This window comes from Oreochromis aureus, linkage group 22, assembly GCF_013358895.1.
Source record: "Oreochromis aureus strain Israel breed Guangdong linkage group 22, ZZ_aureus, whole genome shotgun sequence".
NCBI lineage: Eukaryota > Metazoa > Chordata > Actinopteri > Cichliformes > Cichlidae > Oreochromis > Oreochromis aureus.
Genome location: NC_052962.1, coordinates 19,634,084 through 19,651,657, shown reverse-complemented (window position 1 = coordinate 19,651,657; position 17,574 = coordinate 19,634,084). Strand labels below are relative to the sequence as shown.

Genomic DNA, 17,574 nt, shown 5'->3' with positions numbered 1-17,574 from the left:
CTACTTTAAAAAAAAAAAAAGTTCCACCTATTAATGCCAGGAAGAGAAGTCGGAAAACTTGCCAGTTGTTTAAGTTAACAAACTTATAAACATAACTCTGACATTCAGGCACAGAGAATCTAAAGAGTTATAATCAAGCAGCCTATTCATGTTTAAATTTGCATAACACAGTTTTAGTTTTTATTCTTTCAGCTGTAGTTCGGAGGGTATTTAATGGCCTGAGAGCAACCAAAGAATTAATGCAACAACGTGATTCAAATGTAATATTAATGTCTACCTGGAATTAATATCCACACGTACAGAATAGGGATTGGGCATTAGGGGGTTTGTGAATATGAATGGAGATAGAACAACCTTTGAAACGTCTTATGGCGTATTGCAATAGTATTTAAGCACATGTGGTCTTAGTGTGGTGCTGGTGTTGTTGCGGCTGAGTTGTGTTGGAATCTGTCTGTGGAGGGTGATGGCCAGAAGTGTTTGTCTTCTGGTCTGGTGAAAAAATAAATGTGCTTCACTTTTCAAAATGCCTTTTGGACTTGTGATTCAATCATTCCCCTCCTGGACCCCTCTACCAAGACCAGCTGTCTGTATGACCAACTCGGTCACCAATAACATCTCAAAGTTTCTGGCTTCAATCCTCAACCCGTTGGTAGGCAGCTCTGAACACCACATCCAGAACACCTTGGATTTTGTTGAGAAGGTGAGAGATGTCATTATTGAGGCAGATGAAACAATGGTCTTGTATGATGTTATATCTCTCTTCACTTGTGTCCCAGTCATGGAAGCGTTGGAGGTAGTTCGTAAGAGATTACAGGATGATTCCAACCTCAACAACAGGAGCACTCTCTGCATCGACCAAGTGTGTTTGCTTTTGGAACTGTGTCTTAATTCCACCTATTTCACATAAAATTGCAGTATTACAGGCAGAAACATGGGTGTGCCATAGGTTCCCCAGTTTCACCCATTGTGGCCAATTTCTACATGGTAGAAGTGAAAAAGAGGGCTTTGCTATCCTACCCTAGAACACCACTAAGTCATTGGTTCAGGAATGTGGATGACACCTTGGTGAAAATCAAATCTCAGGACGTGCCACAATTCACTGATCACCTTAACTTGGTGGACCGACACATCAAATTCACCAGGGAGGATATGAAAAGTGGCAGTTTAGCCTTCTTAGACTGTGAGATTTCCATCAGTAACAGGGAACATTTAAAAGTTGATGTGTACTCTAAACCTATGCACACGGATCAGTATTTAAGGTTTGACTCTCATCATCCACTGGAGCATAAACTGGATGTCATCAGGACGCTACAACACAGAGCGAAAACCATCCCCACAGACACAACGGCCAGGGAAGCAGAAGAACATCACATCAAGAAGGCCCTGAGTACATGTGGTTATCCCAGCTGGACTTTTGTCAAAGCTGGGAAAGCACGTAAAGAAAGCTCCAGCCGATCCAGGAGAGAAGGACAACTGCTGCCTAAGCGAAAACCTGTAGTGATCCCATATGTGTCAGGAGTATCGGAACAGCTGTGATGCATTTTTTCTAAACACCGCATTTCTGTGGCTTTTAAACCCCAAAACACAATGTGAAAAAATTGGTCCACAAGGATCGGGTCCCCCGACACAAACAGAGTAACATAGTATACGCTGTTAAGTGCAGGAGGATTGCCAGGATTTATACATTGGGGAAACAAAACAACCTGTGGCGAAGCGGATGGCACAACACAGAAGAGCAACCTCATCAGGCCAGGACTCTGCAGTTTATTTACACCTACAGGTCAGTGGACACTCTTTCAATGGTGAGGATTTACACATCCTGGACAGGGAGGAACGCTGGTTTGAGCCGGAGTCAAGGAGACCATTTACGTGAAAAGGGAAAGATCCTCTCTGAATCAAGGAGGGGGCCTAAGGGTACATCATTCACGTGCAATTAATGCTGTGACTGCAGACCTCACAGCCCATTGTTCATTCAGTGGGCTGGTTTCAGTCATTATACAAATGTACTGTTTATAAGGTTGGGGGAAACCTGCAGTCAGCTGAGACTGAAGGAGTCACTTGGATGAGTGACGAAACATTTCTCCTACTGAAAACGTTACGTCCAGATGAACAGAATCAACTTTTTTGAATGCTCTCACTGACATTAATGGAAATAATGTTGGACAATTTTTTTAAGGACAGAAACGTTTTCTTCCCCTCTTTGATTAATATTTTTAATTTTTCTGATAAAGTTTTTAATTCATAAATGTAGTTATTTCAAAGCCAAATCCTTTTGGAAAAGTAAGCTCTCATGACTTGCTTACATTTACATATTGTGATACTTTCTGAACCTCTGTTGTTGCTTTCTTTGCTTTGTCTGTTCATTGGCCTTTCTCTGTATGTATGTTTATTTAAGGTTGGTATAAAAATATTAAACCTTGATAGAATGGGTGGAGCTAGAACATGTAAACATACTTTCAACCATATTTGGGTTGAAACCAAGGACACGAAAAAAGTCATATACACATACTGGGAAGCTGACTGGGTACATTGGCAACAAAGCCCTTTTTAATTGTGTGTGTGTGTGTGTGTGTGTGTGTGTGTGTGTGTGTGTGTGTGTGTGTGTTTTATGACTTAAACAGTGCATAATCTTCCTGTGACCTTTATTTCAGAGAGAGAACTAATTTGCTTAAGTAGACATGGAGAGCGATTCTGAAACACACAGTGGTGAAGATACTACTCCAGATGACTGGTAAGTCTGCTGTCAGCTCTTCTATGTATGGTTAAGTTTACCTGTGACTTTTTGTATTTTAGCTGACTGACTCTGTGAAAAACTTCCAGGATGGATTTGGCTGTAGACAGTCCTGCTGACAGTCCCGCTGCTACACAGAAACCATCAGAAAAGGAGGATTTCAAACTGTCCCTGATCACCTGGAATGTGGATGGGCTTGATTTGGAAAAACGTCCAGAGCGTTCCATAGGCCTGGTTAAATATTTAAACTTGTAAGTACCTGTTACACTTTTCACACTTTTAGGCATTGTTTGGAGGAAATGTTGTTGGAGATGCAACATTTTGCTGAAGGCTGCACATATGTGACAGTTAATATTATTTAAGTAAATCTTTGTAAATGCAGATACAACCCTGATGTGGTGTTCCTGCAGGAGCTCGTTCCCCCTTATGTCCAGTTTTTGAAGGAACAGCTCGTCAACTACCTGATGATTGAAGGTACAGTATGTCAGAGTGATACAGGTAGGAAAGACACAGGTATGAATGATCAAATGGTGATTAATGGCTGAATGCAGCTGAGCTGCTTTGCTTTGACTTCATGTAACACATGAAGAGAGCTGTTAGGGACTTTAGTCAATATTAGTAACATCTGTGTTCTTCCTTCACTGTTTTTATAAAACCTGACTGTTGTACTGAGACTACATGCTTATTACTGTTGTGGGACAGCTGTGTGGCAAATGGTTCGTGGACCCAAATTAAGGACTTGCCGTACAAACTGAACTCAAAACACAGCTTTATTAGCTGGCAAAAGGCAAACTTAACAAAAGATAAGGCAGAGTAAAACTTGAACAAACTTTAAGGGCTTAAGTACACATGAGGTAATCAAGGAGATAGGACACAATGGAAACAGACTGGGAATAAAAAGACATGGAAACACACAACAGACTGGAGAGGCAAAAGGACAAAACACAGAGAGAAAAACATGTGAACAGGACTACAGACGTATCAACTAGACAAGACAGGGAACATATGCAGACACAGAGACACAACAGGGAAAACGGGGATCACCAAGGGAACTAAGATCAACCAGGGAACAGAACTAGAAACATGGATAACAAAACTCAGAATAGCTAGGAACTAATACTCAAAGAATAAATAAATCATTGACTAAAGATGTGATTTGAAGGGGAACCAAAGCTTAAAGGTCTCCATCTTCCTCTTCCTTTTGTGTTGATCAGGTGGTCGGAAAGGTTGCTTCACAGGAATGTTGCTGAAAAAGTTACGAGTCAAACTTGTGGAGAGCGAGATAGTAGCTTACCCCACCACTAAGATGATGAGGAACCTTCTGGTCACTCAGGTGTGTGCAAAATCATCTCTGATATTTTTTTCATGTTCATAAGTGATGCCCGAGAACATTTTCGATTACAAAAATCAGGTGATCGTCAACGGTCAGAAGCTGTGCCTGATGACATCCCACTTTGAGAGCTGTAAGGAAAATACTGCAGAGCGTCTGAATCAGCTGCATGTGGTGAAGCGGAGGTTTAAATGTGCACCTGATGACGTCACCGTTGTGTTTGGGGGAGACACAAACCTGAGAGATGCGGAGGTCAGACACTGCTCCTTCCACTCACATACAGCCAGTAAACTTGTAACAAGTAATCACAGTAATTGTTTTCTCTGGACCCATCTTAGGTGACCAAGGTGGGCCTGCCTGCAACTGTCTGTGATGTGTGGGAGCGACTGGGCAAGCAGGAGCACTGCCGCTACACGTGGGACACCACTGCCAACAACAACAAAACTTTTCCCTTTGTCGCTCGCTGCCGCTTTGACAGAATCTACCTCCGCCCGGCCATCAGACGTGGAGTCCCTCGTCTGGCCCCTGATCACATGGCCTTGGTGGGGCTGGAGAAGCTGGACTGTGGCCGCTACACTAGTGATCACTGGGGAATCTACTGCACCTTCTCAGCTGAATAGAACTACACAAAACAACCAGAAACATGACAGTTAATCATTTTATTTTAGATCAGCCGCTCTTTAAATCACAGTAACGCTATGCAGGAAGATGTTCCTCACCTTAATTTGATCAGTTTTATCCTCTAATGTGTGTCTGCTTAAGTGTTTTATGTGGTTAAAATGACAAATTAAAATATGAAAAGTACCAATAAATTACAATGTCTTTGTTTTGATATGAACTGGAACATTGATGGATGAAAAGTCCATTAACAGAAGTCTGACAGCTCCTCAGCTTTTAACCTTGTTACATGATCTTCCTCAGTGGATGGAAGATCATGGAACACCACACACAGCATGAGAAACCCTACTGGGATGTTACTCTGTATGTAATACAAGCATCAGGCCACTAGAGAGCAGTACACAGGTGAATAGCAACTGTTTAAACACTGACTTACAGGACTGAAAGAAGTGTTATGGGAAGTCTTAATGGTGAGTCCAACTTTTAACAGCTACACACGTAGCCTGAAATTGTTGATCCACTGATTTAACAGCTACATGCAGTACCATCCATCCACTCTCTTCTGTTTATCCAATTCAGGGGCTGGAGCCTATCCCAGCTATTATAGGGCAAAAGGCAGGGTACACCTTAGACGTGGTAAAAAGTGATTTTGTGTTTATTATGTATGTCTTTACTTACATCAGTAAATATGCTTTCGTGAGCAGGATTTACAAAGGGGTCATTTATAAAATAAAAAAATACATGCTATGGAAGAATCTATGACCTCGTTATTGTACCTGCGTTATTACCAATACAGCGCTTTTTGTCCACTTAATAATGTTGTTTGTGGCTCAAGATGACCTGATATCATTCACGAGGGATACATTTGACATGTAATTCACACAAGCTAACAAGTCATTTACAGCAGTTTAAATGCAGACAGTCACTTTTTTTCAGGTAAACTGGTTATATTTGTTGAAATCCACTCTGAGTGTTCCAGATGTTGCATCCGCAGATTGTCATTTTCACTGAATGGTCATCTGTGTCGGCCAGTGTGCTGTTTAGTCAGGCGGTTTGCTCCTAACTAAACTGTATCACTAGTTTACATGGGCGTGTTTCCTCAATCAGCTGACTGAGTGAACAGGATGTATGCAGGTAAACTCGAGACTCTGTCGAGCTGATCTGTGGTGTAGTGAAGAAACTGTCGATGCCTGATTCAATTCAATTCAATTCAATTTTATTTATATAGCGCCAAATCACAACAGAAGTCGCCTCAAGGTGCTTTATATTGCACAGTAGATCGTACAATAATAGATACAGAGAAAAACCCAACAATCATATGACCCCCTATGAGCAAGCAGTTTGGCGACAGTGGGAAGGAAAAACTCCCTTTTAACAGGAAGAAACCTCCGGCAGAACCAGGCTCAGGGAGGGGCGGGGCCATCTGCTGTGACCGGTTGGGGTGAGAGATGGAAAACAGGATAAAGACATGCTGTGGAAGAGAGACAGAGATTAATAACAGATATGATTCGATGCAGAGAGGTCTATTAACACATACTGAGTGAGAAAGGTGACTGGAAAGGAAAAACTCAATGCATCATGGGAATCCCCGGCAGCCTACGTCTATTGCAGCATAACTAAGGGAGGATTCAGGGTCGCCTGGTCCAGCCCTAACTATATGCTTTAGCAAAAAGGAAAGTTTTAAGCCTAATCTTGAAAGTAGAGATAGTGTCTGTCTCCCGAATCCAAACTGGAAGCTGGTTCCACAGAAGAGGGGCCTGAAAACTGAAGGCTCTGCCTCCCATTCTACTTTTAAATACTCTAGGAACAACAAGTAGGCCTGCAGTGTGAGAGCGAAGTGCTCTAATAGGGTGATATGGTACTACAAGGTCATTAAGATAAGATGGGGCCTGATTATTTAAGACCTTGTATGTGAGGAGCAGGATTTTGAATTCAATTCTGGATTTAACAGGAAGCCAATGAAGGGAAGCCAAAACAGGGGAAATATGCTCTCTCTTTCTAGTCCCTGTCAGTACTCTTGCTGCAGCATTTTGGATCAGCTGAAGACTTTTCAGCAGTTTTTAGGACATCCTGATAATAATGAATTACAGTAGTCCAGCCTGGAAGTAATAAATGCATGAACTAGTTTTTCAGCGTCACTCTGAGACAGGATATTTCTAACTTTAGAGATGTTGCGCAAATGGAAGAAAGCAGTCCTACATATTTGTTTAATATGTGCGTTGAAGGACATGTCCTGGTCAAAAATGACTCCAAGGTTCCTCACAGCATTACTGGAGGCCAAGGTAATGCCATCCAGAGTAAGAATCTGGTTAGATACCATATTTCTAAGATTTTCAGGGCCGAGTACAATAACCTCAGTTTTATCTGAATTAAGAAGCAGAAAGTTAGCGGCCATCCAGGTCTTTATGTCTGTAAGACATTCCTTGGTGTGTGTTACCTGGCTTCATGGATAGATAGAGCTGCGTGTCATCTGCATAGCAGTGAAAATGTATACTATGTCTTCTAATGATGCTGCCTAGGGGAAGCATGTATAATGTAAACAGAATTGGTCCTAGCACTGAACCCTGTGGAACACCATAACTGACGTTAGTGTGTGAAGAGGACTCTCCATTTACATGTACAAATTGGAGTCTATTAGATAGATATGATACAAACCACTGCAGCGCAGTACCTGTAATACCTACAGCATGTTGTAATCGCTCTAATAGGATATTATGGTCAACAGTATCGAACGCTGCACTAAGATCTAGCACAGGGGTCGGCAACCCTAGGCACACGTGCCACAGTTGGCACGCGAAGGGTTAACTGACTGGCCATTGGGCATACCGGTGGCCCGATGATTTTTTTTTTTTTTTTTTAATGGTGTAAACAATGAAAGGTGGTGGATTGGCCAGATGCTGACCGGTGTGTAAAAATAACTCAGTTGTTTGGTGGTGGCATCGCGGAGCTTCCACAGATTCAGTAACATTAGCAAGTGGTGGAGGCCAGCAGGTGGATGAGGGAAAGGGGAGGCAAGAGGAGAGAACCGAGGCGGCTGCCGGTCCGAGTGTCAGGTGAACTGAACTTCAGGTAAGAAGTTATGACCTGCAGTCTATCTGGGTCAGATATAAACCAAGTTTAGGTGGAGTTTATTTTCGTTGTACTGACTTTTTACAGTCAGTTACAATAACTAGTACTGCACACTAGCTAGCATGACAGAGTTTCTCTACAGCTGGGCGGGTGCTATGATGTTACTGATAGTGAACTTTATTTTATTCATAAGCTTAGTTAGTAGACTTGCCAACCGTCCCTAAAAAACGGAATCGTCCGCATTCAGAGAAATTATTACGCGTTTCGTGTTGAGCTGAGAGGGGACGCAGTTTGTCTCGTACTTCAGCTAGAATGAAAAAAGACACAAAGCTGGAGTTAGTCTGTCGTTACTGCACAGCTGCCTCTTCTTCTCTCATTCTCTCCCTCCTCTCCTGTTGCTACTTCAATCATGAAACTGATCAATGATCAGCTGATCAGCTTTTCTCTCTTGTTTATTTATCGCCCACTTTGCGCCAGAAAGAGGAAACCAGCGGATGTCGCGTTAAACAACAGCAGCACGTTTAAGCTTGATCAGCTGTTGTTAGAATTTATTTAATATTAATTTCTAGTATCAGCTGATGTTTGCTGGAGCCACAGCTGTAAAAGCTGCTGGTCATGATATCAGTTTGGTTATCTGGTGAGAGGGAAACATGAAGATGAAACCAGGAGATGTCCTTACTGAATCATCAGAGCTGAACAGGTGATGGAGAAACAGGTTTACCTTTTAGGTGACATGAATGAGTTGAAGGGAAGTTATGAACTGTTTCTGAGAGACAAATAACACCAATATCATTTTCTAAGTAGCTGACAGCTGGTAACTGTGCAGGGGCGGCTCTAGTAAAGTGTTGCCAGGGGGCCAGGTAGGGCATTAACAGGGAGAGGGGGGCACAAAGAAATACTTTCTTATTTTCATTTAAAATGTCTGGCTGTTATTAAATAATTATCCGAAGCTTACAACCAAAGTTTTTATCTGATGTAAAATGTATAGAAATCATACATTTACCAACAAGACAGCGTACATCACTGTCACAACAGCGTTTGTTTTCATTCAAAGGCTTTATGGCTTTTCCTATAATACCTGTTGGGCCGGTCTCTAGTCAAAATGCCTGGGCTGTTTTTTTGTCCCAGTCCAGCCCTGGGCAAGACACGCAGTGAATTAATCTGAGAAGGTGCATCAAAAAATAAGCTAATTAGCTAACAACCCCCTATACCAGATTCAACTTGTAATTGCTAAAAATAACTTATAAACTTATAATAACTTATAAAAATAACCTACTGGTAAGAGGGACGTTGTTAGCTTTCCACATTCCAACACTTCAAAAGCTTCAGGAGCTGTCCGCTCAGCGCAGCATCAGCACCACGGAAATACACGGATACATCCATAGACTCGAGACACAATGCATTTTTGGGACTTTCAGGTGTATGGACCAATGTTTTATTTTCTGATCAAACCAGAAATCTTTCATGAGCAGCTAGATTTGTCTCGCATTAACTGGCTGAGTTGATGCCAGTTAATGCAACATCGAAGCAGCTGGAATCCATAGATGTAAGTGTTCATGGAGCTTGCATTGTCACCTGCTGGACATCACTACCTGACAAGTTTAACTGTCTTCAGAACATTGCAGAGGCCTTATTGACAGTATTTGGCTCTACATATCTGTGTGAGCAGATTTTCTCTCACATGAGTGTCCTCAGGTAGCCGTCTGAATGCTGGACACTCGGAGACCTGTGTCTCTGAGTGGGAGACCAGAGATCACATTAGCATGTGTGTCTCTGTATTAACAGACATGCCATATTGGCTTAGTTTATTTTTCTTATCACTGTTGTGAGGAGACCATAAATAGCATTTGTATTTTCTGTTGTACAGTTCATTTGCTGTTATGGAGTTCTTGTTATGAATAAAAAGTGTCTGTTTTTGTTTCAAAATAGCTGATAACTATTCGCCGATAGCTGCCAACATCTGCGAACAAATATAATTCTATAAAGTGGTTCTATATAGTGTGTAACTGTTAATATAAAGCGTTATTAAATTTATTGCTAATGCAATCATATGGCACACTGACTTCTGAGGAAATTTTAAATGGCACCCGCCATCAGAAAGGTTGCCTACCCCTGGTCTAGCAGGACAAGCACAGAGATGAGTCCACTGTCAGAGGCCATAAGAAGATCATTTGTAACCTTCACTAAAGCTGTTTCTGTGCTGTGATGAGCTCTGAAACCTGACTGAAACTCTTCAAATAAGCCATTCCTCTGCAGATGATCTGTTAGCTGTTTGACAACTACTCTTTCAAGGATTTTTGATATGAAAGGAAGGTTGGAGATTGGCCTATAATTAGCTAAGACAGTTGGGTCTAGAGATGGCTTTTTGAGTAAAGGTTTAACTACAGCCACCTTGAAGGCCTGTGGTACATAGCCGATTATTAGAGATAGGTTGTGTCAGGGTTCCTGGGTCGTTGACCCAGTGCTTTCAGTTTTGTCACGTTTAGTTTATGTTGCCACATCAATGTTCTCACTTCCTGCTTTTCATGTGTCAGCTCGTCTCTTGTGTCGTTTGCCAGATTATGTTCAGCTGTGTACTCACCGGTCTCTCATTGTCATCCTCATCAGTCTGTGTATTTAAGTCATCTGTTTCCACTTGTTCACTGTCGTGTCATTTATGTTGTCACTGCTATCTGTTCCATATGTTTGCCTTTCAGTTCAGCTCAGCTCAGTCAGCCATGTCCTGTTCTCGTCATTCGTCCCTCACAATAAACACCCTGAATCTTCACCGTGAGTCCTGCGTTTGGGGCCTCTTCTTCTCATTCATGCACGAAACCCTGCGAGAATGACACGACCCCGCGTTGTGGACCCAGCGGACTCGGAACTTTTTGAGCGGCAGGAGGCAGCGCTCCTTCGCTGGACGGAGGAGCTTAGGGGAAAACAGCGGCTCTTTGCTGAGAGAGAGCACGTCTTCGCAGGGACTCGTGTGGCTCTGGGCGGGCCTCGAGGACGCCGCGTTCTTCCGCCTGCTGCCTCTACTGCCTCGGAGCATTCGCCGCGGAGAGTGGGCGTCACTGACCAAGCTTTGGCCGCTCGCTCCCTCACCACTCCGCTTCTTGCTCGCCCGCCGGCCGCTTCACTTTCCAGCCTCTCCGCCTCGCCACGGCACAGCGGTTACGCCTCCCACCTCGGCTCAACGGAGGCTACCGCGCCAGAGACTCAGCTGTTTACCCCGCGGGCTTCCTCTTCCCGGAGAAAGCGGCGCACACGGCGCCATAAAATGGACTATTTTCAGCAACTCCCAGGGGTGAGTTCCAGTGACTGTTTTCCACCCTCCTCATTTGATTCTTCACGTAAAACAAATAATAGACTTATCTCCGATCCGTGGGGTGTTTCCCTCCTGGAGGATGATGTGGACTGGGAAGAATTTTTCTGCTCTGCTCCCTCTGAGCTGGGATTTATTAAGGACAATACCCGCACTTCAACACCCCCGAAGACTGTTCAATTAAAAACTGTAAATGGTGATTGCAGAAGGGCCAGAACAGTCTCTGATAAATCTGTTATGGTCCCTGTGTACGCAAACCCTAGGTCTGCTCACTCTAGGGCTGTTTTATCTGAGCCTGCTCCTTCGTCCACCTGTCAGCCTGTTCCGGTTTCATCAGCCAATGCCACTGTTAAAAATACTGACGCACCTAAACCTGTCAGTATCACTCACCCAGCCATTATTTCCACTCCTGTCAGTCAGCCTATACCCACACCTGTGCCAGCTCCCAGGAGGAGGGCAGCTGCGACCCAGTCCACTCCTGCACCCGTTCGTGTTCCTCGGGTGGGTGTGACTGGCGTCCAGCCACCTTCCATACCTGTCCCAGCACCCAGGCTGAGGGCAGCCAGAACCCAACCAGACCTCTGTGGAGGCTCGGAAGAGCTAGCCCGTCCACCTGCTAGTTTACCACTCATCCACCCCCAGATCCAGCCTTTCACGCCTTTGCACTATCACTGGTTAGGCTAGCTGACCTGTCCCCTGCTCAGGCACCAGCTTTACTAGCCCAGGCTGCAGCACTATCACCATCTTTAGTTCTGCCAGTAGCTCCGTCAACCTCTGCTCATCCATTAGCTTCTCCAGTTCAGTCAGTCCAGTCCCCTGTGGCTCAGTCGCCTCCTGGCCTCCAGTCAGTCCAGTCTGTGGTCCAGTCTCCCGTAGCGCAGTCGCCGGTTGCCCAATCTTCTATCCAGTCTCTGGTCCAGTCACTCATTCATCATCCTGGTCAGTTCCCTGACCTACAGCCACAGCATTCAGAGCCAACTGAGCTGTCCCGCTCCTCAGCCAGGGGTTTCCGCACCCACTGGCCCTGCAGCTGCTCCTCCGTCACCGCCGGCTCCCACGCCGTCTCCTGCAGCTGCTCCTCCGTCACCGCCGGCTCCCACGCCGTCTCCTGCAGCTGCTCCTCCGTCACCGCCGGCTCCTCCGTCACCGCCGGCTCCCACGCCGTCTCCTGCAGCTGCTCCTCCGTCACCGCCGGCTCCCACGCCGTCTCCTGCAGCTGCTCCTCCGTCACCTTCTCCTCGTCCACGTTGGATTCGGCGTCAGCGTTAGTGTGTTTTCATGTTAACGCTGTGGTCTAGTTCCATAATCTGTTTAACTCCTGGCTTTGCCACTGCATCTGCTCTAGAACTGCCTAGAAAAACAGAATCTTTGAGTTACTATGAACTTCACATTTACAAACAGCTCTAGTTCATTGGAGTAATCAGGCATCCAGCACTACGGCCACAAGTTTGTCATGTGCAATGGATTTCCCTGAATCAGTTAAAAACTATTGTTTCCATGATATACCAAAATCAAGTATCACCCCATGTGTTTATCCAGAATTACTGTAAATGGTGACTGATCTTAAGTGATTTCACTTGCTTGTTTTAATGGTACGAGCTCAACAATATGAGCTGAATAGTGATATGATAATGAGCCTAATGCTAAGATGTTCTGTGACCACTGCACATCCTGCTTTATTTTCACTGGTGTCTGGGTTGTGTGATGGCGAATCATCCACAAAGACCTTCAGAATGAAGTCACATCTGTCTCTACTTCACTGAGGGACTAGGCAGGGTTGCTGTTTGTCCCCCCTGCTCTTTGCTTTAAGCCAGGGGTCTCGAACTCCAGGCCTCGAGGGCCCGTGTCCTGCAGGTTTTAGATGTGTCCTTGATCCAACACAGCTGATTCAAATGACTAAATGACCTCCTCAACATGTCCTGAAGTTCTCCGGAGGCCTGGTAATGAATTAATCATTTGATTCAGGTGTGTTGACCCAGGGTGAGATCTAAAACCTGCAGGACACCGGCCCTCGAGGCCTGGAGTTCGAGACCCCTGCTTTAAGCTATGGAGCCTCTGGCCATTGCAGTTAGGAACAGCTCTGACATTGTAGGCATATCCAGTGAATTTCTGGCTACTATTTAAATTGGACCTTCGGGACCTCGTTGATAGTATTAAAGCTAAGATAGATAAATGGACACTTCTCCCACTTTCTTTAATTAGATGTGTCAATATAATTAAAATAGATGTACTTCCTAAATTTATTCATCTCTTCTAAAACATACCCATCTTTCTCACATCACTGTTTTTTAAAACTATTGACTCGATCATTATGTTTTTCTTATGAGCAAATAAATCCCATAGAATTGTGAAGGGACACTTGCAGAAACCCATCTGAGGGCGGATTAGGCCTCCCAGTTTTCAGGCACTATTATTGGGTTTGCAATGCCAGAACGTGGGTTTACTGAAATAATGTTTTAGCTGTTCCTGCTGTTCAGATGGGATGCGGTCCAGCCTGGCCTTTTATAGAGGCGCACAGCGCTAAATCCATCTTTGGTACATCGCTTGGTGCTATTCTAAGCCAAACATACCTTCCAAACTTCTTAGGAAATTTTGTCCTAGGTCATTAGCTTAGGATCATAAAGCAAGTTAGGTGCTTTGTTCCTTCCAGACCTATCCATTTTTGCCCCCATAACTCAAAGACTTTCTTTTTTAATAATAACAATGGATTGCATTTCTATAGCGCTTTTCGGGACCCCTCAAAGCACTTTACAATACCACTATTCATTCACTCTCACATTCATACACCGGTGAAGGCAAGCTACAGTTGTAGCCACAGCTGCCCTGGGGCAGACTGACAGAGGCGAGGCTGCCATATCGCGCCATCGGCCCCTCTGGCCAACACCAGTAGGCGGTAGGTGAAGTGTCTTGCCCAAGGACACAACGATCAAGACTGTCCGAGCCGGGGCTCGAACCGGCAACCTTCCGATTACAAGACGAACACCCAAGTCTTAAGCCACGATCGCTCAAGACTTGGGTGCTTTTACCTTGGATGATGGACCCTGTTTATAAGCATTGGTCAGAATGAGTTCGTCACACTATTAAGGACCTCTACATCGACAATTGTTTTGCTTCATTTGCTCAGCTGCAATCAAAATGTATGCTTCCCTCTGCTCATTTATTTTGATACTTACAAATCAGGAATTTCATTAAACACTTTCTCCCATCTGGACCAGCCCCCTGCTCATAGTGAGTTCTGCGATAATTTGATTGAAAAATCCTGTTTCCAAACACCTAATCAGCCAGTTTACTTCACTTTTTACCCTTACAGCACCTACATACCACATCAGGGATGCTTGGGTTAAGGACATGGAAGTAGAGATATCAGACGCTTTATGGGCCAATGGGTTGAAGAGGATTAAAGACTGCTCTGTTAATGCCAGATTACAATTTATACAGTTCAAAGTCCTTCATCGTTTGCATTTCTCTAAAACAAAGCTAGGCAGTATTTGTCCATCTATTTCCTCATTGCGTGATAAATGCAAAGCAGTGGAAGGAACCCTTGGCCCTTAAAATCTTATAAATAAACTTTTTTTTTTTTTTATTAAAGAAAGAGAAGCATGTGGAATGCTGTCATGGATTCTATAAAAACAGTTTTGTCAGTGAGCATTACTGATCTTTTGTTAAATACACACTATTTATTCATATCCTCTCAGTTACTTTACCTCTGTACCATTTTTTCTCAAACTGCTCATCAGTTCCCTCTGACCCATGTGATGTTACATGCAGCGCGTTTGTTTCCATGTAATCAGATGTGTGTGTGTGTGTGTCATGGTACAAATTTCACATGTTTGTCAGAAACAGGAAAATCAACAGTCTGTTGGAGTCATTGCACTCATTTAATCATCTGCAAGATGGAAAATAAATCACCTTTCCCTGAAATAATGGCAGTCATCTAGTTTACATGTCAAACCTTAACCCACCAAGTTGACAGGACAGCATGTTAACAATAGAAATGCACGTTTTAAAGATTATTATAAAAGATCATTTCCTTTATATAATTAATCTCACGTGTTGTTTAATCATTAGAAAGCGTCTTATAATTCTAACATATTACCACTAAATTTGTTGACTGATCACTAATTGGAGGCACTGGTCTATTAAAAAATCTACCTGTTGTCCTGCAAGGTCTCGGTCAGCACTAAGTGTCATTTGGTAGTAAGTGTCTGTTAAGTTTTCCAATTTTAACAGTAATGACAGATATGGCATGTTTATGAGTATAAGCGCGCGCGCGCGTATGTTAGTAAGCGGGTTAATACTTTTGCTGCTGGGATGTTGTGATGCTCAGGACCCTTTCTTAACCTTAACCTTTTCATGTGTGCCCACACTAAAAACAGCCTTCATTGTTCCTCTATGTTCTCTTCTCTCTCCTTGTTATCTTCTTCCTCCTTCTCACGGCCGCTGCCTGCGTCTCCCACATCCTGTAGCACATCATGGTTATAATGCGTACATGATCAGTGGTTCAGTGGGCAGTTCTTCTTCAGCTTTGTCTTATTTTTCAGTTACTCTTTCAGTCAGGGATCTTCTCCTGTGTGAGGAAACCCCTCCCTACCTTACAGTTGTTACCAGGGATGTTTTATTTTCTTGCTGATGTCAGCTTTAACTGACACAATGAAGTCAGTTTTTCTTTCTTGTTGACTAGAGCACCCTGTTATCATACACCCAAGAACAAGCAGCCTGTCTGCTCTGTGTTGTGCTCTGTAAGTGTTTAGCAATTTGCCTTCAACACTCAACTCTGTCAACTCCTTAGTTAACCCTTCACGTGAGATCAATGCTTGTATCCTTTTAACGAGGAGCGCATCAACTCTATCATGATCATACATTGCAATTAATGTTAAAAAAAAAAAAAAAACTTTATCAAAAACTTATTTAACAAATTCCTCCTTTCACACCATCAGGTGTGAATCCAATTTATGCAGATCCTTTGAAGAATTTAGGGAATTTTTGGAAGAATTTTGTAGTCTTCCTCCTTCAGTATTACATTACTTTATACAATGTACCAATGCTACTGGCAGCAAAACAGCCCCAGAGCAAGATGATACCACCGTGCTTGACTGCTGATACAGTGTTTCTAGGTTTGAAAGTCTCATCTTTACTCCTTCACACATACCTCCTGTCATTGCTCAACCTTTTCTCTCACCTGACCATAAAACATTTTACCAGAAACAATTGGACTTGCCCATGTGGGCAGCCTCAAATTTAAGTCAGGGTTAAGAGTGTGGATTTTGGAGCAGGGGCTTCTTTCTTGGTCAGCACACTCTCAATCGGGTTCACTAATTTAATTTAATAACTAATTTCCTCTCCTCAGATTGTGACAATTTTTCCAAGGTCTGGAAGAAGATCCAAAATGGTGACACATTTGAATAACTTGAACGGATGAGTTTTTTTAGAAATGGCTCTAACTCATGTAAATGTGCAGTTCCCTTTTCAAATCCCCAGCCCATGATCACTGGTATAAATGAGAACCTACCTGTCAGCGGACTTAAAATAGCTTTTGTTTTTTGTCCTCTTCCTTTTGTGTTGACCAGGTGCTGAGGAAGGTTACTTCACAGGGATGTTGCTGAAAAAGTCACGAGTCACATTGGTGGAGAGTGAGATAGTAGCTTATCGCACCACTAAGATGATGAGGAACCTGCTTGTCGCTCAGGTGTGTGCAAAATCATCTCTGATATTTTCTTTGTGTGCATAAGCTCTGCTGGACATTACACTCAGGAAGATTTTCGCTTCCAAAAATCAGGTGATCGTCAATGGTCAGAAGCTGTGCCTGATGACATCCCACCTTGAGAGCTGTAAGGAAAATACTGCAGAGCGTCTGAATCAGCTGCATGTGGTGAAGCGGAGGTTTAAATGTGCACCTGATGATGTCACCGTTGTGTTTGGGGGAGACACAAACCTGAGAGATGCGGAGGTCAGACACTGCTCCTTCCACTCACATACAGCCTGTAATCTTGTAACAAGTAATCACAGTAACTCTTTTCTCTGGCGCCATCTTAGGTACCCAAGGTGGGCCTGCCTGCAACTGTCTGTGATGTGTGGGAGCGACTGGGCAAGCAGGAGCACTGCCGCTACACATGGGACACCACTACTAACACCAACAAGAAAGCTTCCTTTCCTGTTCGCTTCCGCTTTGACAGAATCTACCTCCGCCCAGCTGTCAGACATGGAGTCCCTCATCTGGCCCCTGATCACATGGCCTTGGTGGGGCTGGAGAAGCTGGACTGTGGCCGCTACACTAGTGATCACTGGGGAATCTACTGCACCTTCTCAGCTGAATAGAACTACACAAAACAACCAGAAACATGACAGTTAATCATTTTACTTTAGATCAGCTGCTCTTTAAATCACAGTAACGCTATGCAGGAAGATGTTCCTCACCTTAATTTAATCAGTTTTATCCTCTAATGTGTGTCTGCTTAAGTGTTTTATGTGGTTGAAATGACAAATTAAAATATGAAAAGCACCAATAAATTACAATGTCTGTTT

The 17,574-nt window shown here is 43.6% G+C and overlaps 3 protein-coding genes across 7 annotated transcripts in view; all 3 read left to right on the top strand.

The window, feature by feature from the left end:
• Positions 1-4,905, top strand: part of LOC116328374 (tyrosyl-DNA phosphodiesterase 2-like) — a 25,100-nt gene extending 20,195 nt beyond the window's left edge. Inside the window, exon 8 of the mRNA XM_039605242.1 lies at positions 4,705-4,905. The gene's annotated coding sequence lies outside the window, so the exon portion shown is untranslated. The remainder of the gene's footprint in view (positions 1-4,704) is intronic.
• LOC116328415 (tyrosyl-DNA phosphodiesterase 2-like) overlaps positions 1-17,574 on the top strand; it is a 42,153-nt gene that overhangs the window by 13,154 nt on the left and 11,425 nt on the right. The gene's annotated exons all lie outside the window — the stretch shown is intronic.
• Positions 1-17,574, top strand: part of LOC116328369 (tyrosyl-DNA phosphodiesterase 2-like) — a 17,796-nt gene extending 222 nt beyond the window's left edge. The window contains exons 2-8 of one of the 5 annotated variants that reach the window (XM_039605248.1): positions 2,652-2,731; positions 2,821-2,982; positions 3,114-3,205; positions 3,946-3,957; positions 16,632-16,738; positions 16,829-16,999; positions 17,086-17,574. In XM_039605248.1, coding sequence (XP_039461182.1) covers positions 2,679-2,731; positions 2,821-2,982; positions 3,114-3,205; positions 3,946-3,957; positions 16,632-16,738; positions 16,829-16,999; positions 17,086-17,367 — 879 coding nt within the window. In that variant the 5' untranslated portion in view covers positions 2,652-2,678 and the 3' untranslated portion in view covers positions 17,368-17,574. Of the gene's footprint in view, positions 1-594; positions 701-2,651; positions 2,732-2,820; positions 2,983-3,113; positions 3,206-3,945; positions 4,065-4,142; positions 4,314-4,399; positions 4,709-16,631; positions 16,739-16,828; positions 17,000-17,085 lie in introns of those variants that run through there. The other 4 variants (XM_039605246.1, XM_039605247.1, XM_039605249.1 and 1 more) reach the window with 4 other exon arrangements.